The sequence below is a fragment of the Nothobranchius furzeri genome, chromosome 1 (genome assembly GCF_043380555.1).
Source record: "Nothobranchius furzeri strain GRZ-AD chromosome 1, NfurGRZ-RIMD1, whole genome shotgun sequence".
Lineage (NCBI taxonomy): Eukaryota > Metazoa > Chordata > Actinopteri > Cyprinodontiformes > Nothobranchiidae > Nothobranchius > Nothobranchius furzeri.
The window spans coordinates 97,504,492-97,530,901 of record NC_091741.1 but is presented as its reverse complement, the minus strand read 5'-3'; the positions used below and the strand labels follow the sequence as shown (position 1 = coordinate 97,530,901).

The window sequence follows — 26,410 nt, the reverse complement described above, 5'->3', positions numbered from 1 at the left end:
ATTTCAGCCTTAAGGATAGACCTGGGGCAAAATTAACCCAGCTAAAACTACTTCTACTTCTCGTTTAAGGCTCCGCCCCTTGACGCTGATGCACGTCACGCACCAGAGTGTGATCGGCACTCTGCTGGGTGAAAAAGAAACACAAACACGGGGTTTTAACAGGAACAGATAATCTAGAAGGATCTTCCGTACGATCATTTTGGGTTCTTTTACACATTCGGCACCATGAAACGATGTGTCTGCGTAGATGACTTCAAAATAAGAAGAAAGACAACATGCTAACTAGCTCATTAGCTTCAGTTAGCTACTCATTCTGACAGTTGACGTTGTTCAGCCTACACCTAACCGGTTGTTTTTATCTCAAGGTAAGAAATAAATGAGTTTTCTTTTCAAAATTTCAATAAACGTATCTTAAATGGATGTTATTTTTTGTTTGTTTGTTTATGTAATCAGAAAAATGTATTCTTAAAGCTAAGCCGACTTTTGTTTAAGGCAAAGTAAATAACAGTGACGAGTATACATGCCAAATTGGGTTTTATTGCTAATCACTTACTTCTACAATAAGATAGTGGAAATATCTTAATCACCTTCTAAGCTAAATAAATGCTAAAACTTAATTTGACTTATTTTACAATGTGCTGTACCCAAGTCAATGATGTATAACTGAGTTACTGACTGATGTATAGCATCAGATTGGTGAAATTATAGTTCATCGTTGCTGTTTCTGATCTTGGTTCAGATCGTCCTAACGTGTCTGACAAGGACACTAATCTAGAAGGATGCTTTAAAGCACGTCTGCCTTCAAGACTGATAGCAGGAATGAAGACGATCCTGTAAAGGTCCCGATGCAGCAAAAAAATGTGTCCAAGCAGATAAATAAAGCAAACATGACTGAACGTTAGACATGATTACAAATTAACAGTATCATTGAAATTGTAAGTTGCATAAACTGGGTTTGAAAATGGTTAGAGATTTTTCCTTTAATTCTTTGTAGCAGTACTGTGTAATTACGTTTCATTAATTTAAAGTTACAATGCTACAAAAAAAAGATACAATATTAAAATTGTTGCTACCAGACAGATTTTAAAGCAAAGCATTTAAAAAATGGATTTGATTGGAAAATGCATGATAACCACATGCAGAGACCAAACCCAAAACCACCGTACACAAATGTAATGGAAAATAAAACTATTTGGCTGTTAGTGTCACACTGATGTTCACACTGTATAGATAGGAACACCTGTATGAATCTTCAAGCTGTGTCATGGTTTTTGAACCATGCTGTGGTAATTGGATGTTATCACTTTTTGAGTTGTGAAATTATATCATAACTTTTTATGTTCTGACATTCATGTTCTTGTTTTAAAGCTAAATATATGTTTTGTTTTTGTGATTTTAGGAAAAGCAGTCATGACACACAAAGTCAACCTTTGTTCAGTTTCCCTCAGAGTTGAGGGCATGACGTGTGGTTCCTGTGTCCGGTCCATAGAACAACGGATCGGGTCACTCAATGGGGTGATGCATATAAAGGTAACAGTCACATATGAATGTCAGTCAGCGTTTCCTTCTGTATTTGAGTGTGCTGTTTTTCAAATTTGATGACTTCAGGTTTTTTAACTGCACTTCTACATTTATGACCAGGATCTTATCAGTTTTGTAATGCTGTTGTCTTTATTCCTAAATAAGTTTAAGAATCTTGATGTCATGCATTAGTTTATTTTGTTAGCTATTTATTCGTGTCAGTAGTGGAGCTTGACTGATCCTGCTGGTTTACTCCCACTGGGCTGATTATAGCTGAGTGACATTAATGGGACCACGTGAGACCGCTTAATTCCAAGACTAATGGTCTGCTGTTTTGTTTATTGTATGTTTACCCCTCAGGCTAAGTTTGAATGAAAAGATAATGTAATCGTGTGTTCCTGGTAGTTCTCTGGCCCTTGCAGGACTCTGACAGTGGGTCGATATGTTGTCTGCAATCACAGGAAATTGTCTTAAGAGAATTTAGAGCCTGGATCATTTTGCCTATCTGTCTAGAAAAGATTTACAGGGAGGAAATCAATTTTTTCCCCTTATAGCTTCTTTTCTTAGTGTGTGGTTTTAAGAACAGACTCTGCTTCTCAGTTTTGTTTTGTTTTTTCAACTTATTGCAATGTCAGGTGATCCCTTCTGTGTGTCACATGTTTCTTTTCTTGCTCAAGTAGGAAAAGTGAGCGTCATCGTGCTGACAGAACAAGCTGTAAACCTCCCAAGGCCATGCACTCATTTCACCAGTTTTATGTTGAGAGAATAGATGCATAGTAGGCAGTAGATTGGTAGTAGCCTGAAGCTGTTAGACTTTTGTTGGTTATCCAAATAATCTTTGTACAGGCTTTAGAGGAAGTTGATGTAATAAGGAAGTTTATATAAATACCCAGCTGAACAGTCGAAACTATGAAACACACTGGTATTAAGGGATCATTGTAACGATTGAAGTAGCATTATAGTTCAGATATGTTTTTAAATGAATACAGTTTACAGCTCTGCTTCCATGTAAATATTTACATTGTGGTTTTTAACCTATAGCTTTTACTTTGTAGGTGTCTTTGGAGCAGAAGAGTGCCACAGTCATATTTGACAACAGTAAACAAAGCCCAGAGTCTTTGGCAGAGGCAATCGAGGATATGGGCTTTGAGTCCAGCGTGCCAGAGAGCAGCTCGGTCACACCAGTGTCTACAGACACACACCTGATCCCCACTTCAGATTTGACACCTGCAGCCCAACAAGAAGCTATAGAAAAGCTTTTACAAATTCAGGGAGTGCTGGATGTCCGAGAGACCAAGCCGCTGGTGGGTCTCACTGTCACTTTTGTTCCTTCCCTGACTTCTGTACAGCAGCTGAGGGGGGCAGTGCCTGGTGCATCGCCCCTGGAGATCCAAACTCCTGGCAGTCCCGCACAAGTAGGCCTTAAATCGTCCCCATCAGACACTGCTGTGAACAGAGCAGCAATTCTCAAGTTATGCATCAATGGAATGACCTGTCACAGTTGCACCACCACCATCGAAGGGAAGATTGGAAAACTGAAAGGGATTGAAAAGATTAAAGGTGATGTACTTGACCGTCAGAGCTACAAGAGATATTAGAACACAACTGCTGCATTGCACATCTCATAGATCATTGGTGTCATGTCATTGTGTCCTCGGAGAGCTGCTTTGTAGGATTTGTCTGTGACTCATGGAATCCTTTCACCAGTATGGTTGGAGGGAGGTATATGTAGACCGAGAGGATAATGTCTGCTGAGCACGTACACGCCATTGTGTTTGAAGTGCGTGTATCGAGTGTGTTGTAAACTCATTTTATACCTTTAAACTGACAGCGACCAACCATCAGTGGAAAGCCTTTGCATTCAAATAGAAAGGATATAATTCCATATGCAGATTTGGATAAACCCTACAGAGGTCAGAAATAACTTAATACTTAATAATTAGTTGATTTTCTATGACTGAACAGGCATTTTATTGAATTGTGGTTCAGTTAGTTGAAAAACTTAACTATTGAAACTGGCCTGGACTAAGAGGATGGCAGCATTAACAGTTTGTTGTTCAAACTTTAAGACAACCAAGATAATTCTGTAACTTCTATACCAGTCAGCAGAGTTTTTGGCTTTTAGGAGGAACGTAGGTTGTTTTTGTTTGTTTTTGCTCACTTTGTTCTGTCAGCAGTTGTGCCCTCCTGGGATTCTCTCATTGTGCCCATTATGGTGTAAAGGCTCTTGTTGACCGAGAAACCGTGTTATACTTGGTCGTTTTGAAATATGATTGGTCAATCTGAGTTGCATATTTATGCTGAACATGAAAAAACACCTTCAACCTCCATTGCCATTATTAGCCACAGAAATAAACAGGATGGGGAAGTGGGGTCATTAGTCATCATCACACACTGGTGAAATTACATCTCCGCATTTGACCCATCCCAGAGGGGTGAGCTGCAGCACTGGCTGCACTCGAGGAAATATTTGGTGGTTAACTCCCCAATCCAACCCCTTAATGCTGTAATATAGAATGTAGATTTTTTAATTATTTGACATGTATAACTTGAGCAAACTTGAATTGGAAAGTATAACACGTTACAAACACAGTATTTAAGTGTGTTGTTGTTTGTTTTTGTGTGCTAACTTTGTCATTTCTCTGCACAGTTGCTTTAGAGTCTCAGGAAGCCACGGTCGTCTACATGCCTTACCTCATTGCTATTCAAACCATCCTCGACCAGATAGCTGTGGCTGGCTTCAAGGCCACTGTTAAATCCAAGTCCCACCCTCTGCTACTCTCCCCTCAAGAAATTGAACGTTTTGTCAATTCACAAAGCCCGAAAAAGTCATCACCGTCGGAGACAGAAATATTTATAGACACAGCACGCGTGCTGCTCAGGGTAAAAGGCATGCACTGCCGTTCTTGCGTGGCCAATATTCAAGACAACATCTCAGTGGTGCCTGGCGTCTCTTCTGTGGAGGTGTCTCTGGAGAAAGAGAAGGCCACCATCTGCTACGATCCTCTAAAGATCAAAGTGACCCAGCTGCAGAGTGCCATAGAAGCACTGCCTCCAGGACAGTTTAAGACTGAGCTCTGGGAGGACAGATGTGCTCTCAGTGCTGCATTGACATCACTTCCTCCTGCTTCATCAGCATCACAGCCTGCACGAGCAACACAAGCCTTACAGCCTTGCTTTAGCCAGCCGCTGGCATCCGTAGTCGTTATTCACATCGAAGGCATGACGTGTAACTCCTGTGTGCAGTCCATCGAAAGTGTGATCGCCCAAAGAAAGGGGGTGATGTCTGCTAAGGTCTCTCTGGTTGATCATCAGGGCACCTTTGAATATGATCCTCTCCTGACCACACCGGAGGAGCTGAGAGCGGCCATACAGGACATCGACTTTGATGCAACTCTGCCTGGTAAGAGTGTAGCTGGTGCAGTTGTAAATGAACTCATAATGGAGTACTCGCTGATATTTGAAAGTTTTATTGCACCCAGGCTCCTCTTAAATAACTGTTCTTACAAGTGGATGATAGGACTGCTAAGTCAAGAGGGGAAAGTCACGACTTCCTGCTATTAACTATTTAAATGTTTCTTTAAAACAGAGACCAATTCTCTGCTGCCTGCGCCCGATGCTGTCTGTTCCAAATCTTCAAGTGCATTGCCTGTTCTGGGGAGTGAGTTTGACGGTGACCGTCACAGCGAAACGCCAAAGGGACACACCGGAGACACGCCCTCCAAGTGCTTCATCCAGGTCGGAGGCATGACGTGTGCGTCTTGTGTGTCAAACATCGAGCGAAACGTCAAGAATGAGCCTGGTGTGTGCATTTCTGTTCAGTTTATTTATATAGCACCAAATCACAACAAGAGTCAGCTCAAGGCGCTTTACAAAGTAAACATTCCAGCTGAACCTACTTATCAGCGCACCGAGTTCAAGTCATTATGGCCACTAGTTAAAAGTTTGAAAACCCAGCAGGTTGCATAATTAAAGAGCAAGTCACCCCCAAATCAACTTTTTTCCCCTGATAAACTAAATAAATGTGTGTCTAATCGTACTGCAGACTCGTGTCGTCAATAATTTGGTACTTCAGTGCATCTTAGTTAAAATGTAAATATTCTGCCTAAAAGTGGCAGTGTTGTGCCGTCGTCAGGTTAAAACTCTGCACTGTACTTGAGTTTAAATCTGCCACCGCTATTGGCTAAGAGGTATGCTATGATGTAAACTGGTACATTATGATGTCACAATGCCGTTGTGAGCCTGTGTGTGTGTATTTGTTAGCAGCTCTGCCCTCTCGGTCTGCCAGGCAACAGCATTTGTTGCATTTTTCAAACAAGAGGGAGCGAAGTAAGTTTCTTGTAGGAGGTGACTTGCTCTTTAACCAAATAACTGATAATTAACTTCTTTAAACCAAGTATCTTTCCACTGTTATTGAACATCACACTGAAACTCTCCCTTTGTTCAGGTATTTACTCGGTTCTCGTTGCACTGATGGCTAGTAAAGCAGAGGTCCGCTTTAACCCGGATGTAACCGACCCGCTGAAGATAGCAGAGTGCATAAGAGAGCTGGGCTTCACCGCCTCTGTGATGGAGGACTACGAAGGCTCCGACAGAAACCTAGAGCTTGTGGTGAGTTAAAGGGCTGCTGTGTTATTTATTTCCACAAAATAGAATCCATTAATAAATGTTCGTGTTACAGATTAAAACAGCTGGAGAGAGATGTGCTTGTGTCTCATGTCATACTCGTCTCTTCCTCCTCACCTCGTTTCAGGTCAGGGGGATGACGTGTGCCTCTTGTGTTCATAAAATTGAATCCAGCCTCATGAGAGAAAAGGGGATTATATATGCCTCTGTTGCCCTGGCAACCAACAAAGCACATGTCAAGTACGACTCCGAAATTATAGGGCCACGAGACATCATAAAGCTAATTCAGGTACGTTTGAGACTTCATAGCTTTTCTGTTCCTACAGTTTTAACCTGAGTGAGTGATGGATTTGAGAAAAGGTGCTGTGTATTCAGAGATCATTCAACTGATCAGCTGTTTGTTGTTTGTAGAAACTAGGATTTGAGGCATCTTTAGTGAAGAGAGACCGTACTGCCAGCCACCTGGACCACAGCAACGAGATACGACAGTGAGCTTCTGTTTTTGTTTTTACGTTTATTCAGTTGATCAGCTGTTAGCTCTCTCTATGCTTTTATTGTAAATTAGAGCTTGAACTCCTTGCACATCTTTCTATTTCTGATATGAGAAAATTAGTTCTAGTTCCAAGTAAAATACGGTAAACTATCAGGTGGAACTTCACGCAGGTCCGGAGCGCACGCATCACCACAAAAAAAAAAATAAAACTACCACAGGAAACGGCACAGAGGTGAGACAGATGAGCGCGGTGGAGAAAACTGTTGACTGAAAGCATTTACTCGTGGCTTAAAGCCTGTTCAAGGTGACTGGCCGTTTTGTTCCCAGTCTCGCGGTAAAATAAAATGCTGATCCAAGGAATTAGACCGGTTCACGCTAAAGCCCAAAGAGGATTCTAACAGACCAGGTGCTGGGGTTGTCTCGTTTTAGATACATGCGAATCAAACCCTTTTAAAGCACATTAAAGAACAGTAAAATAATTCAGTTGAGTCCTTCATTGTTTATTCTTTTTAGAAGTTTGATAAAAATGTCAGAGCTTCAACGTTACACCTGACCTTTTTCCAGAGATTTTTAGTCAAAGATCTCTTTTTCTCTTCCCTAAAAATCTGCTAGATGAGGTTTGTTGTCAGTTTTTGAAAAACATTTTGTCTCCATTTAGTTTTTAAATTAAGGAAAAAAAACTTACAAAAAGAGTAAAGGGAGTTCTCTCAATGGAATGTTGATATTAGAGGAAATTTAAGTAAAAATACACATAAATAAATCCCAAATCTTTACTGGTACTCTGTAGGAGTAATCCTCCCTGTGTATTGACTGGACTTGAAGACCCTTAAGGACCCCGAGGCACAGTAAAGCACTTTAAAAATCTTCATTAGCGAAAAGCTAAGATGTGGCGTTACCCATGGAGGACGAGGCTGGAGACGGAGCTGGTGAACAGGCGAGGGTCGTGGAGGCAGGCAGAGTTCCTGACGGGGTCAGGCGTGGAAACGAGGTCAGGAAGCTATGAGCAGGCAGGATGAAAAAGCTGGAAGATTTACTAGCGGAAGCGTTCAATAATCTGACCGAGTGCTGGTGGTTGACTGTGGAATACATGTAGCTGGTGAGGCAGGTGTGTGAGCTAGATGAGGGGACAGGTGTGATGCATGAAGGCTGATGAGATGAATAATGGTGCGTGGAGGTCAGGGCATGGCAGGATCATGACACCCTGAGCATCTTTATTCTAAAACTACAACAATCTGGACTAGCTGATTTCCCACTAGTGGGAGAGTCTTTAAAACATAGGTCATGATTTGTGAAAGTTTAAAAAGTTGATTTCAGCTTTTTATTTATTTCTTTAAGCCTATTTGTTTTGCATCTGGGCCACATAGGAACTGGTCCCACCAGTATCCCAACGCCCTTCCCCGAGGGTCGGTATCCAGCATGTTTTAGTTGTTTCTCTGATCCAACACACTTGATTTACCTGTTAAGCAGCTCATCAAGCTCTGCAGAGGCCTGCTAATCACCTGCTGAATGAAATCAGGTGTGTTATTGAAGCGGGAAAAACGATTAAATATGCTTCCCTTGGGAAAGGGAGTTAGGGATCGCTGACCTTTGAACTTGGACTAGATCGTTGTGACAGCAGAATCCGTAAAGCATTGTTTGTGATTTCTGAAAAACTTTTTTTAATTATTGGAAAAGAGTGTTTAGCTTTTATTTACAAGTCAAACTTTATCAATCAAACTTTATTTGTATAGCACTTTTCATACAAAAGAAAATGCAGCTCAAAGTGCTTCACTGATTCAAATGACCCAGTATATCCCATATTCCCATCCCTTCCCTACAAATATGAAAACAGTTGTGACAGTTGCACCCCCCATCCCGCAACCCAATTGCCAGGCACACACACACAACCTAAAATACTGCATAAGTAAACCCTAGGCTGAGTTCTGATGGGTTAGGTAATGAATGACACACCATCAGGTGAGCCATCTGCCTTGGCAGTTGTTGATTGACGGCACCGTGAAACTAATCTTGCCTGGAGGGGCAGCTCTTTGGGTGCTCAACCTCCAAAGCTAGAATTGCCCCTGGCTATTCCAATATTTAAATGTTGTCATTTAACAAGTAAAACAACTTTTTGAGCCCTTGAGGGTCTGAAAGCCACAAGAGTGGATGGTGGTCTGTCTTTGTTGTGTGTTCAGATGGAGGAAATCCTTCCTTGTGAGTTTGTTTTTCTGCGTTCCTGTGATGGGCATGATGATCTACATGATGATCATGGACCACCGGATGAACGCTGCTCATCATCGTAACGCTACGGTAGAGGACCGTAACCTCTACCACTCCTCCATGTTCCTGGAGAGACAACTGTACCCAGGCCTCTCCATCATGAACCTTCTCTCTTTTATTTTCTGTGTGCCTGTCCAGGTAAATCACAGGGATCACACACACTCCCAGGAAATAAGAAACTTTAGTAGAGTTGAGAGATTTTAATCAAATATACTTGTTTTTCTTCTTCTTAGGTCATCGGTGGTCGATACTTCTACATTCAAGCCTACAAAGCTCTGAAACACAAGTCTGCCAACATGGATGTGCTAATCGTTCTGGCCACCACCATAGCCTTCAGCTACTCCCTGGTTATTCTGATAGTGGCCATGGCAGAGAGAGCAAAAATCAACCCCATCACTTTCTTCGACACACCTCCGATGCTCTTTGTCTTCATCTCCCTAGGGCGTTGGCTGGAGCAGATCGCGAAGGTTTAGATTGGAGTGATATCAGATTTGTGTCACACTTTCATTTAAAATCCATAATATAAATGCTCTGCTTCTTTTTTGGTACCACCTTTTAGAGTAAAACATCTGAAGCTTTGTCCAAACTGATGTCTTTACAAGCTACTGAAGCCACGGTCGTCACTCTCGGCAATGATAACTCTATTCTCAGGTACTTCTGGTGTTCTGCAGTTACAAGAATCGTCTTTATTTTGTCTAGGATCACAACCCTTCTTCAGACTGGAAATCTGGGTGAAAAAGGTCTAAACTTGTGCCACTTGTGTGTGTGTGTGTGTGTGTGTTCCAGTGAAGAGCAGGTAGATGTTGAGCTGGTGCAGAGAGGTGACGTGGTGAAAGTTGTCCCTGGAGGGAAGTTTCCAGTCGATGGAAGAGTAATTGAGGGACATTCGATGTCTGATGAGTCTCTGATCACAGGCTTGTTGCTTTAATAATATTTAGTGTTGACGTTATCGTCTCTTTGTTTACCTTTTCGTGACCATTTGATTGAAAACATTCTACGTCTTCATCATCCTTTTGGACTTTATTTGAGTTTTCTGTTTGCTCCTGGTTCCTTTTCCTGACCTTGTTTGTTTTTCTGACTCGCTGCTGCTCTGTGATTCCAGGCGAGGCCATGCCTGTTACAAAAAAGCCCGGCAGCTCTGTGATCGCCGGCTCCATAAACCAGAACGGCTCCCTGCTCGTCAGTGCGACTCACGTTGGGATGGACACCACCCTGTCTCAGATCGTTAAGCTCGTGGAAGAGGCTCAGACTTCAAAGGTGATTTGAATCTGTTCTGTATTCACAAGCATGCAGTGCGAGACAGTTTATTAATGGTTTGCTTGTTTCATTATAGGCTCCAATCCAACAATATGCAGACAAGATCAGTGGCTACTTCGTACCTTTTATCGTTGGTATTTCTGTCCTCACGCTGATCGCCTGGATCGTCATTGGGTTCTTAGACTTCACTCTGGTGGAGAATATCTTTCCTGTAAGTTCCTGTTTTAGTCTTGATTTATTACTGTTGGGAGCTCTTCACTATAGCAGGAAATGACTGGATATTTACCTTTTGCTCTCTCTGAAACAGCTTGTTAAAAGAGACACTAACGGATCTTTTCCCTCCATGCAGAGTTACGATAAAAATATCTCCAAAGCTGAAGCAGTGATTCGGTTTGCCTTCCAAGCATCCATTACTGTCTTATGCATCGCTTGTCCCTGTTCCCTTGGCTTGGCAACCCCGACAGCTGTCATGGTGGGCACAGGCATTGGAGCCCAAAATGGCATCCTGATAAAGGGAGGAGAGCCACTAGAAATGGCACATAAGGTGTGTTGGTTGGTGATGAATCTCTGGCGTCGAACCAGCAGGCAGTTTAAACACATTGAGAATAGGTTTGTCATCTAGTTAGTTTTGTTTTATCGAGTTTGTTCGTGTCATGTGCAGGTCCAGTCGGTGGTGTTTGACAAGACGGGAACGATCACGTACGGAGCTCCAAAGGTTGTCCAAGTCAAAATAGTTGTGGAGGGGAATGACATGCCTCGCTCCCGCCTGCTGGCCATCGTCGGTACGGCTGAAAACAACAGTGAACACCCTCTAGGAGCTGCTATCACCAGATACTGTAAACAGGTCTGCTGCACTCATCTTTTTTATTAATATCTGCAAGTCAGATTAAAGAGCGTAGATTTTAAATGCACGTGTGCAGGAGCTCAACACGGAAGCTCTCGGCACATGCACAGACTTCCAGTCGGTGCCGGGCTGCGGCATCCGATGTCGGGTCAGCAACACGGAGGCGCTGCTGAAGCAGGTGGACAGTGAGGACAACAACCAGCGCAACAGCGTCCTCGTGCAGATTAGTGACACGCTGACATCCTCTAGCTCCCATCCACTCATCATGGAACCGCAGCCTCTAAGTAAGTAGACAAGTTCAGACCTAAACCAGTGTTTGGGAGCTGCATTAAAACCCTTTTATTTATTTGTGCAGGTTTAGTTCAGACAGCCGCGTATGTAGTCCTGATCGGCAACAGGGAGTGGATGAGGAGAAACGGCCTGCAGATCAGACGAGACATCGATGAAGCCATGATGGAGCACGAGCGTAGAGGGCGAACCGCTATTCTAGTAGCTGTAGACAGTAAGTCATGTTTAATTATAGCTTTATACCTGGAAGTAATTTTGTCCCAAAACTCACACTTGTACTCTTTTCTGTTCAAAGACGAGTTGTGTGCAATGATAGCCATAGCAGACACAGTGAAACCTGAGGCCAAGCTGGCAGTCGACACACTGACGAGCATGGGGCTGGAGGTTGTTCTGATGACCGGAGACAACAGCAAGACTGCTCGGGCCATTGCGGCTCAGGTAAAAATAAATGAGATAAATGGTTATGCAAATAGCTCTCGCTGGAGCGGTTCGCACTCGAGTGTGAAGCAGCTGGGATGAGAATCAGCTCCTCTAAATCCGAGACCATGGTCTTGAATCAGAAAAGGGTAGAATGCCTTCTCCGGGTCAGGGATGAGGTCCTGCCTCAAGTGGAGGAGTTTAAGTATTTTGGGGTCTTGTTCACATGTGAGGGAAAGCTGGAGCGTGAGATCGAAAGGCGGATTGGAGCTGCATCTGCAGTGATGTGGGCGTTGTACCGGTCTGTCATGTTGAAGAGAGCTGAGCTGAAAGGCAAAGCTCTCGATTTACTGGTCGATCTACGTTCCAACATCCCCCCCCAACAACCTATGGTCACGAGCTTTGGGTAGTGACCCAAAGATGGAGATTGCGAATACAAGCAGCTGAAATTAGTTTTCTCTGCAGGGTGGCTGGGCTCTCCCTTAAGAGATAGGGTGAGAAGATTGGTCATCCGGGAGGGGCTCGGTGTAGATCTGCTGCTCCTCCTCATTGAGAGGAGCCAGTTGAGGTGGCTCGGGCATCTGGTCAGAATGCCTCCTGGATGGTTCCCTGGTGAGGTTTCCCGGGCACGTCCAACCGGGAGGAGACCTAAAGGAAGACCCAGAACACGGTGGAGGGACTATGTCTCTTGGCTGGCCAGGGATCACCTTAGGATTTCCCCGGAGGAGCTGACCCAAGTGGCTGGGTAGAGGAAAGTTTGGGCCTCTTGACTTAGGCTACTGCCCCCGCGACCCGACTCCGGATAAGCAGTTGAAAATAGACAGATGGTTATGCAAATAGATTTAAAAAAACACCCCTGCAAGCATTTTTGTAAACACAGATTTAATGTTTTTATTAGTGATGATTTAATCTGTGGATTATTGTCCATCAGGTGGGCATCAGGAAGGTGTTTGCTGAGGTTCTGCCTTCCCACAAGCTGGCTAAAGTGGAGCAGCTGCAACAGGCTGGAAAAAGAGTGGCTATGGTGGGGGATGGGGTCAACGACTCACCTGCTCTGGCCATGGCTGACATCGGCATTGCCATAGGCACCGGGACAGATGTGGCCATAGAGGCAGCAGATGTGGTGTTGATCAGGGTAAATACTACCGTTTCTCCCCGTCATCCTAAAATGGATCTTAAACATCAGAAGTTGGTGTGTCAGTACTTCTCCTTTCCTCTGACTGCAGAATGATTTGCTGGATGTAGTAGCCAGTATCGACCTCTCTAAAAAGACCGTGAATAGGATAAGGATCAACTTCATCTTTGCTCTCATCTACAACCTGGTTGGAATTCCCATTGCTGCCGGTAGGCTCCACCAACATATTAGTTTAACGTCTCACATGGACAGCTTTTGTTTTCATTAGTCTTCTGTTATTTTCTTCTCCAGGTGTGTTCCTTCCTGTTGGTCTGGTGTTACAGCCGTGGATGGGCTCAGCAGCCATGGCGCTCTCGTCCGTCTCTGTCGTTTTGTCCTCTCTTCTACTCAAATGGTAATGTGATGTTTTTACCTCGATCAATGTTCTCTGTGCACTTTTTAATGTTTTATTGTCTTCATCTTTGGTGTAGTTACACTAAGCCTTCTGCTGAGAAGCTGGAGGCCAAATTCGGCAATAGCAGACAACAGGGCAGCTTGTCTGATGTCAGCGTCCACATCGGAATGGGAGACGTGCGCCGTCCCTCGTCCAAACTCAGCTTGCTGGATCGCTTTGTTAACTACAGCCGGGCCTCCATCAACTCCCTGCGCTCCGACAAACACTCGCTTAACAGCTTGGTGCTCATCGAGCCCGACAAACACTCTCTGCTGGTGGAGGAGACGCTGTGTGAGGAGATCTGCTGAGTTCGTGGAGCAGCCAGCAGAAACAGACAGGAACGTATTCAAGGCTGGACATTTTTAGATAAAATGGTTACATGGAATATTTGGTCTATGCTGAGCAGAAAGTATTTAACTTTACAATCACAACCATCAGTCCAAAGACCTTTTACACCTTGGTGAACACTACAAAGTTTTATCTGAATTTAAATATATAACTGATGTATAAGTATACTTCAGACTGTTTATAATATTTATCTATTGTTTTTCTGTGTATTCTCTCACGTGGAGGATGTTTATTTTAAATGTGTATCAAAGGAGATAAAAACGGAGTCCAAGCAGTCTTGTAACAAGCAGTAAGTTATAAAACCCTGTGGGGTGAACAGTCCTCGTTACCCAAGTGCCAAGTGAAAAGCTATGTTGGCAAAGTTCAACACATTCCAAAGATAGTGGCGTACAGAGGCTTTCCTGGGCCCTCATGTTCCCTCAGAGTGAACAAAGGTCCTTCTGAAGGTCTGGTTTCTGCATTTTAGTCCATGTGAATGTTAGAATAAGCAGGAGTTGTTACATGGGTGACTCGTTTTTGTGTTGTTGGCTCTGAAAAGCCCCGACTGAAAGCATCCATGCTCTGCTTGTGGTTACAGACTGTAATAACTGTGATAATGTTCATAGTGATGCAGATCTGTCATCTTTATTTGTTAAAGCACTTCAAGTATCCTGAAGAAACATACTAAACACAGCGGAGTCACCATAGACCGACCAAACAAGCTAATCAGTTTACAAAAACAAAGAGATGAGAAACAGATTATTTACCTGTCCTACTTAGTTTTTATACATTTTATTAGTGCCATGAAGTCACTACAGTTACTTAACTTTGAATGTGTGTGTCCTGTAGCGTCACGTCCTTCCGAGTGCAGTCAGGCCTCCGCTTTGATTAAAAACATGGATAGGGCTTTGGATCTGTGTGCAGTTCATGTTTATCTGTCATGGTTCTTCTGAACGTCATGTGCCTTTGAATAAAAATGTTTTTAACACAAACCTGTCGTGTCTCCCTGTGACCACATGGTGGTAGTGTTGAGCTGATCAGACACCCAACTGCAGCTTAAATTAACTTTATTTCATCTTCAACATTACATCACCCCAGAATACTGCAAAACAACTAAATACACGTTTAAATACATGTTTTTTTCTGTCACTGTATAATCCCCTTAATAAATGCAAGCTGTGAAGTCCTGATCCATTTGTACCTGTAGGCTAAAATTAAGATTTTTCCAGGAAGTTTGATATTTATCAGATAGGAGGTACAGATGTAGTCAAAGATAAAGAAAAAACTGAAATGTTTTTTCCAAACAGTAATCGTCTTGCCCTTGCTGTTCAGGGCCAGGAAACACAAGTTGTTTATAAATGTGCAACATTTTTCTGTGCTTTTCTACGCCGAAACACCAAAAGAACACCCGAAACTGGAGAATGCTACAAGCACCTGGAACACAAGGACAGCCAGAGAGTCACTCTGAACCAGCACATCTCCCTGGGAACACCAACACTCTAAAGGAGGGTCACCTTTACAACGAGATACAGGAGGAGCTTACAGCTTCTTCAACGTTAAACATCACAGAATAATTAAACAGCATGTTTAATGGACAAACGCTCACGAGCATCTGGAACACGGTGTTTTTTACAGCAGCTTGCACAACTTTAAAACATTTTGAATGATGCTGATTGAAAATGTTTATTTAAATAATGCCAGTAGGTTGTCATTCTCCTCCCTGATTTAAACGTGCCGAACATTATGTGACACACAGGACTCTGATGTGAAATGACGGGTTTATGCACCAGCAGAACAACAACAAACACTGCTGGATTGAAGTAATAAAGTTGAGAACAACAACAGAAACCTGCACCACCAATTGAGTCCAAACACAGCTGGATAAATGAGAACCACAATAAGATCTGGCAGCTTTATCTTCTCAACAGGTTTATGCTCCAATAGCAACTCCGCAACTGTTGCTCAGAAATATGACAAAACACAAAGCAGGAGATGGCCGCTGCTGCACATGTTGACTTTGGAGCTTCTCAGCATTCCTCAGCTGAAAAACGTGTCACCAACGCGTTGAAAAGTTCAAACACCAGGGTGGATTTATGAAGATCAGGGGCCGACTTTATGACTGGTTTAAGAATACCCTCTTTCAGATTAACCAGGACATAATAAAATGATGTGGTTGTTTAATCAATTCTAAAATGTTTAACATTATCCTCACGTTTTAAAAACACAAGTTCCACCATCTTGTTAATGATTAAACAAAAACAGCCGAAAAGAAAAAGCGGTGTGTGAAATCTGCAGCGAAACTTAGTCCTGTTCCTTTTGTATATGTAGAGCTCTGCTAAGGTCCTGCCACAGCGTTTCACTCTAGCTGAGATCTGGACTTTGACCAGACCATTACAACATATCGATATTTCGATTTTTCCACCCTTCAGTTGTGGATTTGCTGCTGTTTGAGACCATGATCCTGTTTTATGACCCGGTTTGGTCCCCCTTACTGAAGAATACCTGAGCCCAAACCGTCAGCTCTCCACTGCCGTGCTAGTACGAGCCATAAGCCTGCAAACTGAGTCTAACATGTTGCTCTTGAGTTTTTCACAGCTTCTCTTAAAATCCCACAATCTGACCTTAATGGAACATCCTCTCCAGGGTAGACTCAAGGTGTTAAACACGTGTTTAATCAACACATTAGCAGTAGTCTCTAGTGGAAATAAATAAATCTCAGATGCGCCTGAATCAGGAAGTACAAGTGAGCTGGAGCAGAAGGGTTTGGATTGATATTTACTGATATTTGGACATCCCGACTCGTACTGGATGGCAGTAACACAACTCTGTTTGCTCTGCAATGTTGATGTTTTATCTCCACAAATAACACAAGTCTGGAGGAGTTCTGCTGTGTTGTGGAGTTGCTAATGGTTAGCTTCTACTAGTTGAGACGCTCTATGCTGTTTCCTGGATGCTAAACCAACAAGAGCCTTCCCCATCATCAGTCAAGATGGGCGAGTCCATGAATGTTAAGTGACAGTGTGACGTAGATCTGTCAGGTTTTTCTAATCCTAGAGAATCACCGTCTATTTTCTATCAGAAGTTAATGCAGGAGATGGGTGTAGAAGACCAGGCTGCATGAAAAACGATGGATTATAATCAGAAATAAATCATAAAAAAATGTTTTTCAGTGTTCCACACATTTAATGTTTTCTACTGAGAATAATCTTTCTCTCTGTAGAAGGGAGAACACCCTTCTGCTTCAGCACCGTGTTAACACACACCTATGTGCTCCAGACTAGGGAAAACTGCTGCTTTTAAAGAGGCAGTCACACTGACTGAAGATGAATTAATCAACACGTACTTGATCAGCAGCGTCTGATTGATACCTTCCCTTTAGGATATTACGGAAGCAACAACGATGAACTTGATTTTTCACACAAGTTTTACATTTGGTCTGTTTTGGTTTACTAAATGAAGGATTGGTGGAATTTGTTGTGTCATCATAACACTTGAGCTTACATTTGTATTTTTAAACCATTTAAAAGTTTTAATCCATTTTGTAAAATATTAAAATGGGTTTCTTCCACCATGACTGTAGATCATAGCCTGGCCGGCCAGACCCGTCCTCTGTTTAATCCTGCACAGAGAGAGTCCGGTAACTCACAGGCAGAGAGGCACTTGAGGGGCGGGACTAAGCAGCTCAAAAAGAACCAATCAGAAAAAAGACGGAAATGCCGACTGTACCGCGCGACGTTGTAGTTTTTTAGCTATAGTTTAAAAAAAATGGCGTCTGGCAATGGCGCAAACATCTTTTTTTTTTTTTTTTTTTTTAGAAGAAAGGCTTTTAGTGCTTCTACTTGTTGTGGTTTTAAAGACATTCAAGTCATTTAGAACAGAGGAAAGAGCCGCAAGGAACTCTGCCGCTGTCTTCGTTGTTTATGAGAAACTGAGTGTCGCTGTGTGTGACGTCCGCTATGCCTGTAGTTTTTTAGCTGTAGTCAAAAATGGAGACTGGCGACAGCGCAAACATCTTTCTTTAGAAGAAAGGCTTTTAGCGCTTCTACTTGTTGTTTTAAAGACCAAGTCATTTAGACCAGAGGAAAGAGCCGCAGTTAACTCCGCTTCAGTCGCCATGTTCATGTCAAACTCGGCATTATGGTGTGTGACGTACGCTACTCAGCGCCGATTGGCTCGGTTAGAATTCTCACGGGGTGGGGTTACTTGAATATTCCCAGACCCTGGCCGTGTTCGAGATGAGCCAGTTCTGCGCAGATTAGATCACCGGTGATCGGCGCGCAGTGCATGCCGGTTAGATTTGTGTCCGACTTGCTCTGACGTCATGCCTACGTAGGCGACGATAACCTCGTGAGATCAAGGCGGCCGCAGATTCTGGAGCAAGGCGCTGCAGTTGCCCTCCACCGGCTCCAAAATCTAGAGCATGACGAAAAACGCCTGGCTCTCACCTGATCCAAGATCTGATTGGTTCACATTTTGATCCGAACATCCGGTGGTAGAACATGAAATGTTAGTTGGTCACATGTATTCTGTAAATCATACGTTGATGATAATGCGGCAAGGTGTAGAAACGAGGGCCCAGGCGGGATTCAATCCCCAGACTCCCGGGTGAGAGTCACGCATGCTTACCAGTCAGCCAAAGGGACATCCCCTTGGCCAAGTAGCCAGGGCGCATGATCAATCGGGACACTGTGACAGGACGCTCACACTGCCACAATAACTATATAGGCCATAAAGAGAAATGTGATTTGTGTTATTTTGTCCCGTTTCCTATGAGCACACTAAGCCTACAGCTGATAACCTTTACTTATCATTACAGTCATGTCTCCATATACAATATATGATATCCACAAGCACGTGAGGATGTGGTTCGGTTGCTAACAGGCACCAGAATATAAATATATAATTAAACAAGTATGAACACTAACACGGTATCTTCATCCATCGTCACCCGCGAGCTACACATGTACAAAAAATCTGTCAGACTTAAACGCCGTCTTTCAGCCACTCCCCCTGCTGCGTCCGTCTGCTCTTGTCTGTTTTCCAGGCGAGGCACAGCTCAACTCGAACACGGCCCCTTTCTCTGTGCAGAATTAAACAGAGGAGGAGTCTGGCAGGCCAGGCTATGTAGATCCACCTGTTTGCATCCTTCCAATAACAACTACTTATATGAGGAATCTGGACATTTTGCCTTAAAAACATCTGCCACTCCACATATAAACGATCAAATTGAACCACTTTGTGTGCAGCATTACTCACAGATTTGTATTATTGAAACAAGTACCAGTAAATATAAAAACTGGGTAGTCTTCAGGAGAGCCCGAGGTTAAACCCACGATGCTCACGAGGAGTGGTTTGTTCGTGCGTGTCTGCCATGCAGAATAAATAATACTATTGTTAAGAATAGCACGATGTTGGCCCATCGGTGGCAGCCACCACCACGTTTACAGCGCAGGTCCCTCCCTTGAGATGTGTTTCTTCTGATTTGATGTCAGCAGGCTTTTTTAGAGAAACTTGTTTGGCAAAATTAACTCCTGTCTAGTTAAATTATTATTTGAAACAATTAAAAACGTCTGAGTGTTAGAAGTGCTGAGTCATTGAACAGTGACATATTCTTAGTTTGAAGGATAAAACTGTCTGTAGGAAGATGTGAAAATGGATTAATGGCAAAATATGATCAAGTTACAGTCCGACAAAGGCCGTGATACAGCCGTTGTGAGGAACTTTTCAACCAATCAGGTCGGACAAAATTTTCTCTCAAGTTCCAATACAAACTAAACATCTGAACCAGTTTTAACCTCTGGTGTGTGTCTGAATGGTGGGAATGAAACACAAACTTAACTTTGGCACACTGAATGAGAGCAGGCAGGGAGGTGAGGGCCGAGCCGGCAGATAGGTCATGGCAGTGTTAAAGATGGAAGGGGGGCTGAACGTTCATAGCCCTTTGTTGAAAAAGACTCTCTCCACACCCGGGTGGCTCGCCCGGATTTTCTCCTGCAGCTCCGGCTCCAAGCGGCTGACTGACATGGAGCTGGATCAGGTGGAGAGGAAAAGAACGGGACCGGTTAACGGGTCAGTACTGGGTTCTGATTACAACCGCTAGATCCGGTTTAGAAATCTGACTCACCTTTTCTGAGGGAACAATGCACAGCACAGAGGAGTGGCAAACACCAGGCTACAGAGCAGAAACACATCAAAGATCAAGACACCATCGATCATTTGTGAAATAAAATATCAGTTGTGAGAATCCAGGCTGAACTCTAAGAGGACTCGCTGACGAAGGCTTATCAGGTGGACCATCTCGGACCACTCACCAGAATCCCACCAGGCTGACTTGAATAGGTGCACTCATCCATGGGAAGCGCTGGAAAGGACAGGCAGAAAAGGGAATGAGGCACACAAAGGCAGCGGTGAACTCCCGGACCAGACCGGTCTCAGTGCTGCTCCCTAGTCTAACATTCTGCTTCCCACAGTGAGTTTCAAACCCATCATGGAGTCATGAAGGAGTTAGCTGATTTAGAAACACACCCACCTTCAGAAAAGCCTTCTTTTCCAGATGATTCATTAAAAATGGAGGGATAGCTGGAAAATTTTAAATTTCATTTTATGAATGCAAGTCAAACAACTAAAAAACACAAAGCTGGTTATTTTCTGTATTCAGTACCCATTCCTGGAGAGGCCATGAGGATCCTGGAGACAACGACCTGAGAGATGGCCTGCTGTGCAGCTTTCGTCGACTCTCCTAGCCTGTTGTCATTCTCATCTGTGACAGGGATGCCATGTTGAAGCTCTCTGACCACCAGAAGAAAAAAATTGTTTTAAAGGATACATAACTTCCTAAGTTATAACAGTTATATGGTCGACACAAACACGTTAATGAGGTTTTTTGCTATAGATCCCTCTCACATAAAGCAATCTAAGGAGTTTTACTCCTAACTGTTTCAGTACCTTCCAGAATGAGCCGTTTCAGGGCTCTGTTACTTTAAGAAAACAAGCTGCTATCAGCCACGCTCACCCATCCCCCACTCAGGCTGCTATAAGCATTAGAAAATCCAATATCCACTTGTAGCAGAGCCTCTTCTCTTCCAGCAGTAGCTCTCTTTTATGTGCGAGAAGTGGATTTATTCTAGTTTACCTGATTGTGACATCACAAACGGGGACTTTTTGAAACTGCTTATTTTAGGCACATAATTCCTAAACCAAACATTGAAAATAACTGATTTATTTTTTTCAAGTTTGGAGAGTTTATGGAGGCAGTAGAGACCCAGATAGCAGTACAAACAATGCAAAAGGTGAGTTTTGCATAAGATGTCCCCTTTAATCTGCAGCCGCATGTCTTGGACACTCAGGTGAAGAGAGGAGCGGAGCTGTCAACTGACCACTACCGGGTGGCGAGTTGGCTTCAATGGTGGGGGAGGAGGCTGGTCAGACCTAGCAGGCCCAAACGTATTGTGAGGGTCTGCTGGGAACGTCTGGCAGAGTCTCCCATCAGAAGAAGTTTTAATTCCCACCTCCGACAGAACTTCCAAAACGTTCTGAGGAAGACGGGGGACATTGAGTCCAAGTAGGCCCTGTTCTGTGATTCTGTTGTAGAGACGATCGACCAGAGCTGTAGCCGCAGGGTCATCGGTGCTTGTCGTGGTGGCAATCCCCAAATCCGCTGGTGGAAACCAACAGTTAGGGATGCCATCAAGCTGAAAAAAAAAAAAAGAGTCCTATCGGGTCTTTGTCCTGTAGAACTCCAAAGGCAGCTGATGGGCACAAGCAGGCCAAGCAAAATGTGGCATGGGTGGTCAAAAAGGCAAAAATCCGGGCATGGGAGGAGTTTGGTGAGACCATGGAGCAAGACTTCCATACAGCTACGAGGAGATTCTGGTCCACCATTCGGTGCCTCAGGAGTGGAAAGCAGTGCGCTACCAACACTGTTTATAGAGGGGATGACATGCTGCTGACCTCGACACGGCACTTTATGGATCGGTGGAAGGAGTACTTCGAAGACCTCCTCATTCCCACCAGCACGTCTTCTATTGAGGAAGCAGGGTTTGGGGACTTTCTGTTGGACTCTCCTGTCTCTGGGGCTGAGGTCACTGAGGTGGTCAAAACGCTCCTTGGTGGCAAGGCTTTGGGGTGGATGAGATCTGCCCAGAGTTCCTTAAAGCTCTGGATGTCGTAGGGTTGTGTTGGCTGACACAGCTCTGCAATATCGTGTGGACATCGGGAGCAGTTTCACTGGATTGACAAATATGGTGGTGGTTCCCCAATTTGAAAAGGAGGGCCGCAGGATGTGTTCCATCTACAGGGAGATCCCACTCCTGAGCCTCCCTGTTAAGGTCTATTCAGGGGTTCTGGAGAGGAGGGTCCAACGGATCGTTGAACCTCAAACTCAGGAGGAACAATGTGGTTTTTGTCCTTGTCGTGGAACACTGGGCCAGCTCTATAACCACAGGGGGGTCCTGGAGGATTGGTTGGGAGTTCACCCAACCAATCTGCATGTGTTTTGGATCAGGGACCACCGTCCTGCATGTTTTCCATGTTGCCCTTTCAAACACCAGTGTGTCTCTGCTGCCACACACCTGACTTGAATGAGTGATTAACCGGTAACTGCAGCAGTTGATGTCCTCCTGAGGAGCCAATGTAAATCAGGTGTGCTGAAGCAGAGACATGGAAAACTTGTAGGACAGTGGTCCCTGAGGACCAGGGTTGGGAAACACTGCTCTAGAAAACCATCTGGAATGAATGGCACTGTGTGTTAAGCCTGGTTTATGCTTCTCCGTCAGCTCCGCAAGGGACAGACACGCACGGATTGACGGAAGCGTTTTGCTCTCATACTTCTCCGTCTCCTGGAGAGAGTCGCAAAGCAATTGCCCAGCAGGACCACAGAGGGCGTAGCGCTGTTCTGTGGTATCCTGTCATGTATCGGTCCAAGATCGTGTGTTTATATTGTGTTTTTTGTGTATATAAGAGACTTTTAACACGGACATATTTGTCTCTCATTCTCCCACCGCTTCATGCGCTCCCCACCTCTAAACCCACGTTTCCTGTCATTTCCGTCCACAAATAAAACACTTGCTGCGCATCTTTTCACTCCTCCAGTCACGGGAGAATTAAACGTTCATATTTTTAGAGTTTTTTTGCGAGGTATTCTTCAAGCTTCTCCGTGTCTGCCGCTAGTTATCCTCGGCTCTCTTTGCAATGGCGGCACTGTAAACAACAGCGGCGTCCTGACCAATCACAAGCTTGCGTAATCCGTCTCGTTCGACGGATGTTTAAAAAAGTGGGCTCGACTCCGTACGTACTTGCGTGCCTGCCGGAGCCCTACGCAAGGACGGATAATGGCGTTGCGTGTCTCCGCACAGACGCAGACGGAGAAGCACAAATCAGGCTTTAGGCATAAATGACATATATTCTGATGCAGCGTATCACCTTTGGAACAGTGACCAATGGCTGGTCTGTGTTACACATTTGTATGAAACAGGTTTCAGGAAGAAAACACTGAGTTTCTGTGAAACAGAGTGGAGGGAGTATGATGTTTCAGGTTGCTTGGTTCAATAAATGATGCTACAGCAGACAGTTTAGATCAAATTTGAATAAAAAAGGCTAAATGCTAATGAAATACTAATCTTTTAGTTGGATTTCAATAAAAAGGACACAAGGTCAGAGTTTTTGGTTTAGTAAATAGCTATTTATATTATCTGTTTTCTTTGTTTTCTTTTTTATTTATTTCTGAACGTTTATTCGTTTTCACAACAGAATGCACATTTAAAAACTTTAAATCAGGGTATTTTGCTATAAATTGAAAATATTTAGAATTACCGGAGCTTAAAATCTTTCTTATCTTCATCATCATTGCGAATTAGGCACAGAGTCAAAGGTATTGTGTGTGTGTGTGTGTTTTCATACCTTTGTCTCATCAGTGGGATGTTGATACAATTAGCAGCAGCAACAGCAGCAAACGGAACAAACCGTCCAATCAGAGGGGAAACGTGCTACAACAGGAAGAAACAATTCAGTTTATTCACCTCTAAAATAAAAATAACTTTTTTAATCAGCAGAAGTCTGAAGGTTATTTATTTTAACAGCAAGCCAGAAAACATGCCAATTACTAACCCTAACCAGTTTGTCAGCAGTCGTTAAAAAGAGCTGCAGGATGCCATTAGATGTACCTTTGTTAGTGCGTTTAGTCCTAGAGCGGTGACAACTGCCCCCGTGGTGGCAGACACATAAGCTGTGCCAAGCTGACTGCAAACAAAGAAGTCCCCCAACAAATCAGACACACTGGGCCTGCAGGATTAAAGGGTTAATAGAGCCAGAGGTCCAGAGTCCATCACCCACCTCACTGTGATGGGTGCATCGCCACTCCTGTTGGTGTAGTTGACTATTGCGTTGAAAGACTGGTTGATCCACTGCCAGAACAACACAGCTGGAGTCGTCCTGCAACAGACAGAAACTATCAGGAACATTCCTCAAAAACTATAAAAAGAGCCGGAGAACCCTAAATCTGAAGCACCGCGGAGGTCAGAGCATACTTGTAAAACGTCATCATGCATCCAGTGATCGTCATGTTCATGGGAACTTGTGCCGACATGCGTCCAATTAGGATCATCTTCTCTCCGGTGTCGGGATGAAACGCGGAGTCAAAAACGTATTTGGCTCTCCACAGCTCATCTTCCGTCAGACCTGGGGAGACGATTCCTTTCCTGCAGAGCAGGAAACACGTGTAATAAGCAGAGCTCTCCTGCTGTTTGAATCCTGCCCTGTCATGGACGGATGTCTTACCTGTAGTCTGTGATGACTTTGTGAGCATGTGCGAGCTGCTCGTTGGTCAGCAGGACGTTCCTGGGATCTGTGACAGTGAAGAAGTGTTTGGCTCGACCCACAAATGTGCTCTGATCCCATCGAGGCTCCTTGATGTTTATGGAAGTTGAAAGCTCTGCCACCATGTTTGTCTGGGGAGGAAAGGTGCAACGTGTGAGTGTGCTAGAACACGTGGAAGGAACATTTTAAAGACACAACAAAGCAAACTTTAAAGAGAAGAAATCCAGTATAGACAAAGCAAGAAAGGAGGACACTGCTTCTTTCTTTAGCCATTCAGCGTTATGTTGCTATGGCGATGGCCTGACATGGCAAAAGAGTTGCCACACTCACATCTCAAACTGTGTCTGAAAAACTGTGTGGAAAGCATTGAAGACATCTACCCTCTATAAATAAATATTAGTGTTATTTCTATCAACATCCTTCTGAACATGGACGTCAGATCTTGTTTTTAGATCAGCTATAGGAACATGAATACTGCAAAGGAACGGTCTATGAATGACATTCAGAATCTCTCATGTGGCTTCATTGAAGTCATGCTGCTTCTTTAAATTAAATTAAGCTCAATAGGTTTCTCATGAGAGGACATGAATGATACGTCATTGGTCTTAAAGTCCGTTTTAATATTAACATGAAGCTAATAATAAAAAACTGTGAGATGAGATGTTTGAACTTTGGACAGCTTCGGCCTTTGATCTGCTGCTTTGCCTTCACTCTCAGCCAATCAAAGAGCAGCTTGTGTGGCCATAAATTAAACTGTTATTTACGATAACATTTTACAAATAAAACACATTATCCAAACGCGTGTTTAGAGACGTTTTAACCCGAATATCCAATGAGACTGGCTGGAGAAGCTGCACATCACAGCTGTCTCTCTGAACGCAGGGAGAACATGAGGAGCTCTGATATCATCGCTTCATTGTCCAACCCGACGTGGACCAGTCAAATCTGGACCTACAGAGGTTCCAACGTATAAAAGAGGAAAGCGTTTCAAATCCGTACAAAGCGAATGATGTTGGTGAGCTAATAAGGCGCGACATCTGTACTGTCGGTTCCAGCTGCGAGCGCCTCCAGATTCAACTAGTATCAGCAGGATTCTCCAGCCCGGAGGAGCCGAACCGCCCGGCTTCTGTCCGCCAGCCAGACCCGAGACACCCCGCGTCCTCCCGGTGGAACTGTGAACGATAACGGAACAGGTCTACTTACTGCAACCAGAGCGCCTGGAGTCTGTGAGTGAGAGCTGTCCCCAACAGGCTGCAGCCAGCTAATTTCCCCTGCACTAACGTCAGCACGCGCTAAAGTTCCCACAGCCACGAGTCACGACCTTAAGCTACCGGAAGTTTCCCACCAAAATATAAGTCAGCAAAACAGAATGCAACATGTTATATCGACAAAACTGATCCTGAAAACCCATGTTAGCGTTGAAATGTTCTACATGGTATTGTAAACTACTGGCCATAAGCTAAGACGAGGAAGGGTTTTTAATTTAATTTAAAAAAATTATATCGTGCTTTTATTTTCAAGGACGAGCTGGGTACTACATCCGTCGGAGCTCCCAACATTACTGCGAAATTATTTTTCCAGTAAATAAAATGTTCTTACATGCAAATGTATGTCTGAAAACCGCGACAAGCCAAGCGAAACTAGCACATTATCAAAAAAGCAAATACGATCTTAAAAAGGGTTGATAAAATAGAAACAAGTAAATAAAACACAAGAGATTGGTTTCTATGTCCAAATCTAATGATATCAAAAATTCAACTGAACAACTGATATTTGATTATCCTGAATTGGCTGGTCGTCATTATGCGGATTATTTCGTCAGAATTGATTTTCGGAACATTTCGGCGTTTGTCTCCATCTAGCGGTGACGTTGGAGAACTACTGATTTATGTCAAAATCAAATTTCTCAAAGAAACTTTAGTCTTTATTTTGAATAGCAAAGACAGCAAAACATTACTTTTTTTACACATTTAGATAATTTATACCATAATTATAAAT

The 26,410-nt window shown here is 43.6% G+C and overlaps 2 protein-coding genes across 2 annotated transcripts; one reads left to right on the top strand and one right to left on the bottom strand.

The window, feature by feature from the left end:
• Positions 1–95: 95 nt before the first annotated feature.
• atp7a (ATPase copper transporting alpha) lies at positions 96–14,592 on the top strand. The gene is made up of 23 exons (XM_015943622.3): positions 96–365; positions 1,400–1,530; positions 2,577–3,081; positions 4,172–4,924; positions 5,111–5,323; positions 5,969–6,132; positions 6,275–6,436; positions 6,559–6,635; positions 8,815–9,037; positions 9,133–9,366; positions 9,459–9,550; positions 9,686–9,813; positions 10,002–10,156; positions 10,233–10,367; positions 10,506–10,700; positions 10,818–11,000; positions 11,077–11,284; positions 11,356–11,502; positions 11,584–11,726; positions 12,637–12,840; positions 12,932–13,049; positions 13,132–13,234; positions 13,311–14,592. The coding sequence occupies exons 2-23, from the start codon at positions 1,411–1,413 to the stop codon at positions 13,579–13,581; spliced, it is 4,533 nt and encodes a 1,510-aa protein (XP_015799108.3). The 5' UTR covers positions 96–365; positions 1,400–1,410; the 3' UTR covers positions 13,582–14,592.
• A 58-nt stretch (positions 14,593–14,650) lies between these two features.
• Positions 14,651–25,764, bottom strand: LOC107375232 (sideroflexin-1). Its single transcript, XM_015943652.3, has 11 exons — positions 25,616–25,764; positions 24,374–24,543; positions 24,124–24,294; positions 23,930–24,028; positions 23,761–23,836; positions 23,498–23,583; positions 20,262–20,389; positions 20,130–20,179; positions 19,912–19,961; positions 19,725–19,772; positions 14,651–19,628 (listed from the first exon to the last, which is right to left on the bottom strand). The coding sequence occupies exons 2-11, from the start codon at positions 24,535–24,537 to the stop codon at positions 19,532–19,534; spliced, it is 969 nt and encodes a 322-aa protein (XP_015799138.1). The 5' UTR covers positions 24,538–24,543; positions 25,616–25,764; the 3' UTR covers positions 14,651–19,531.
• Between the last annotated feature and the right edge of the window lie 646 nt (positions 25,765–26,410).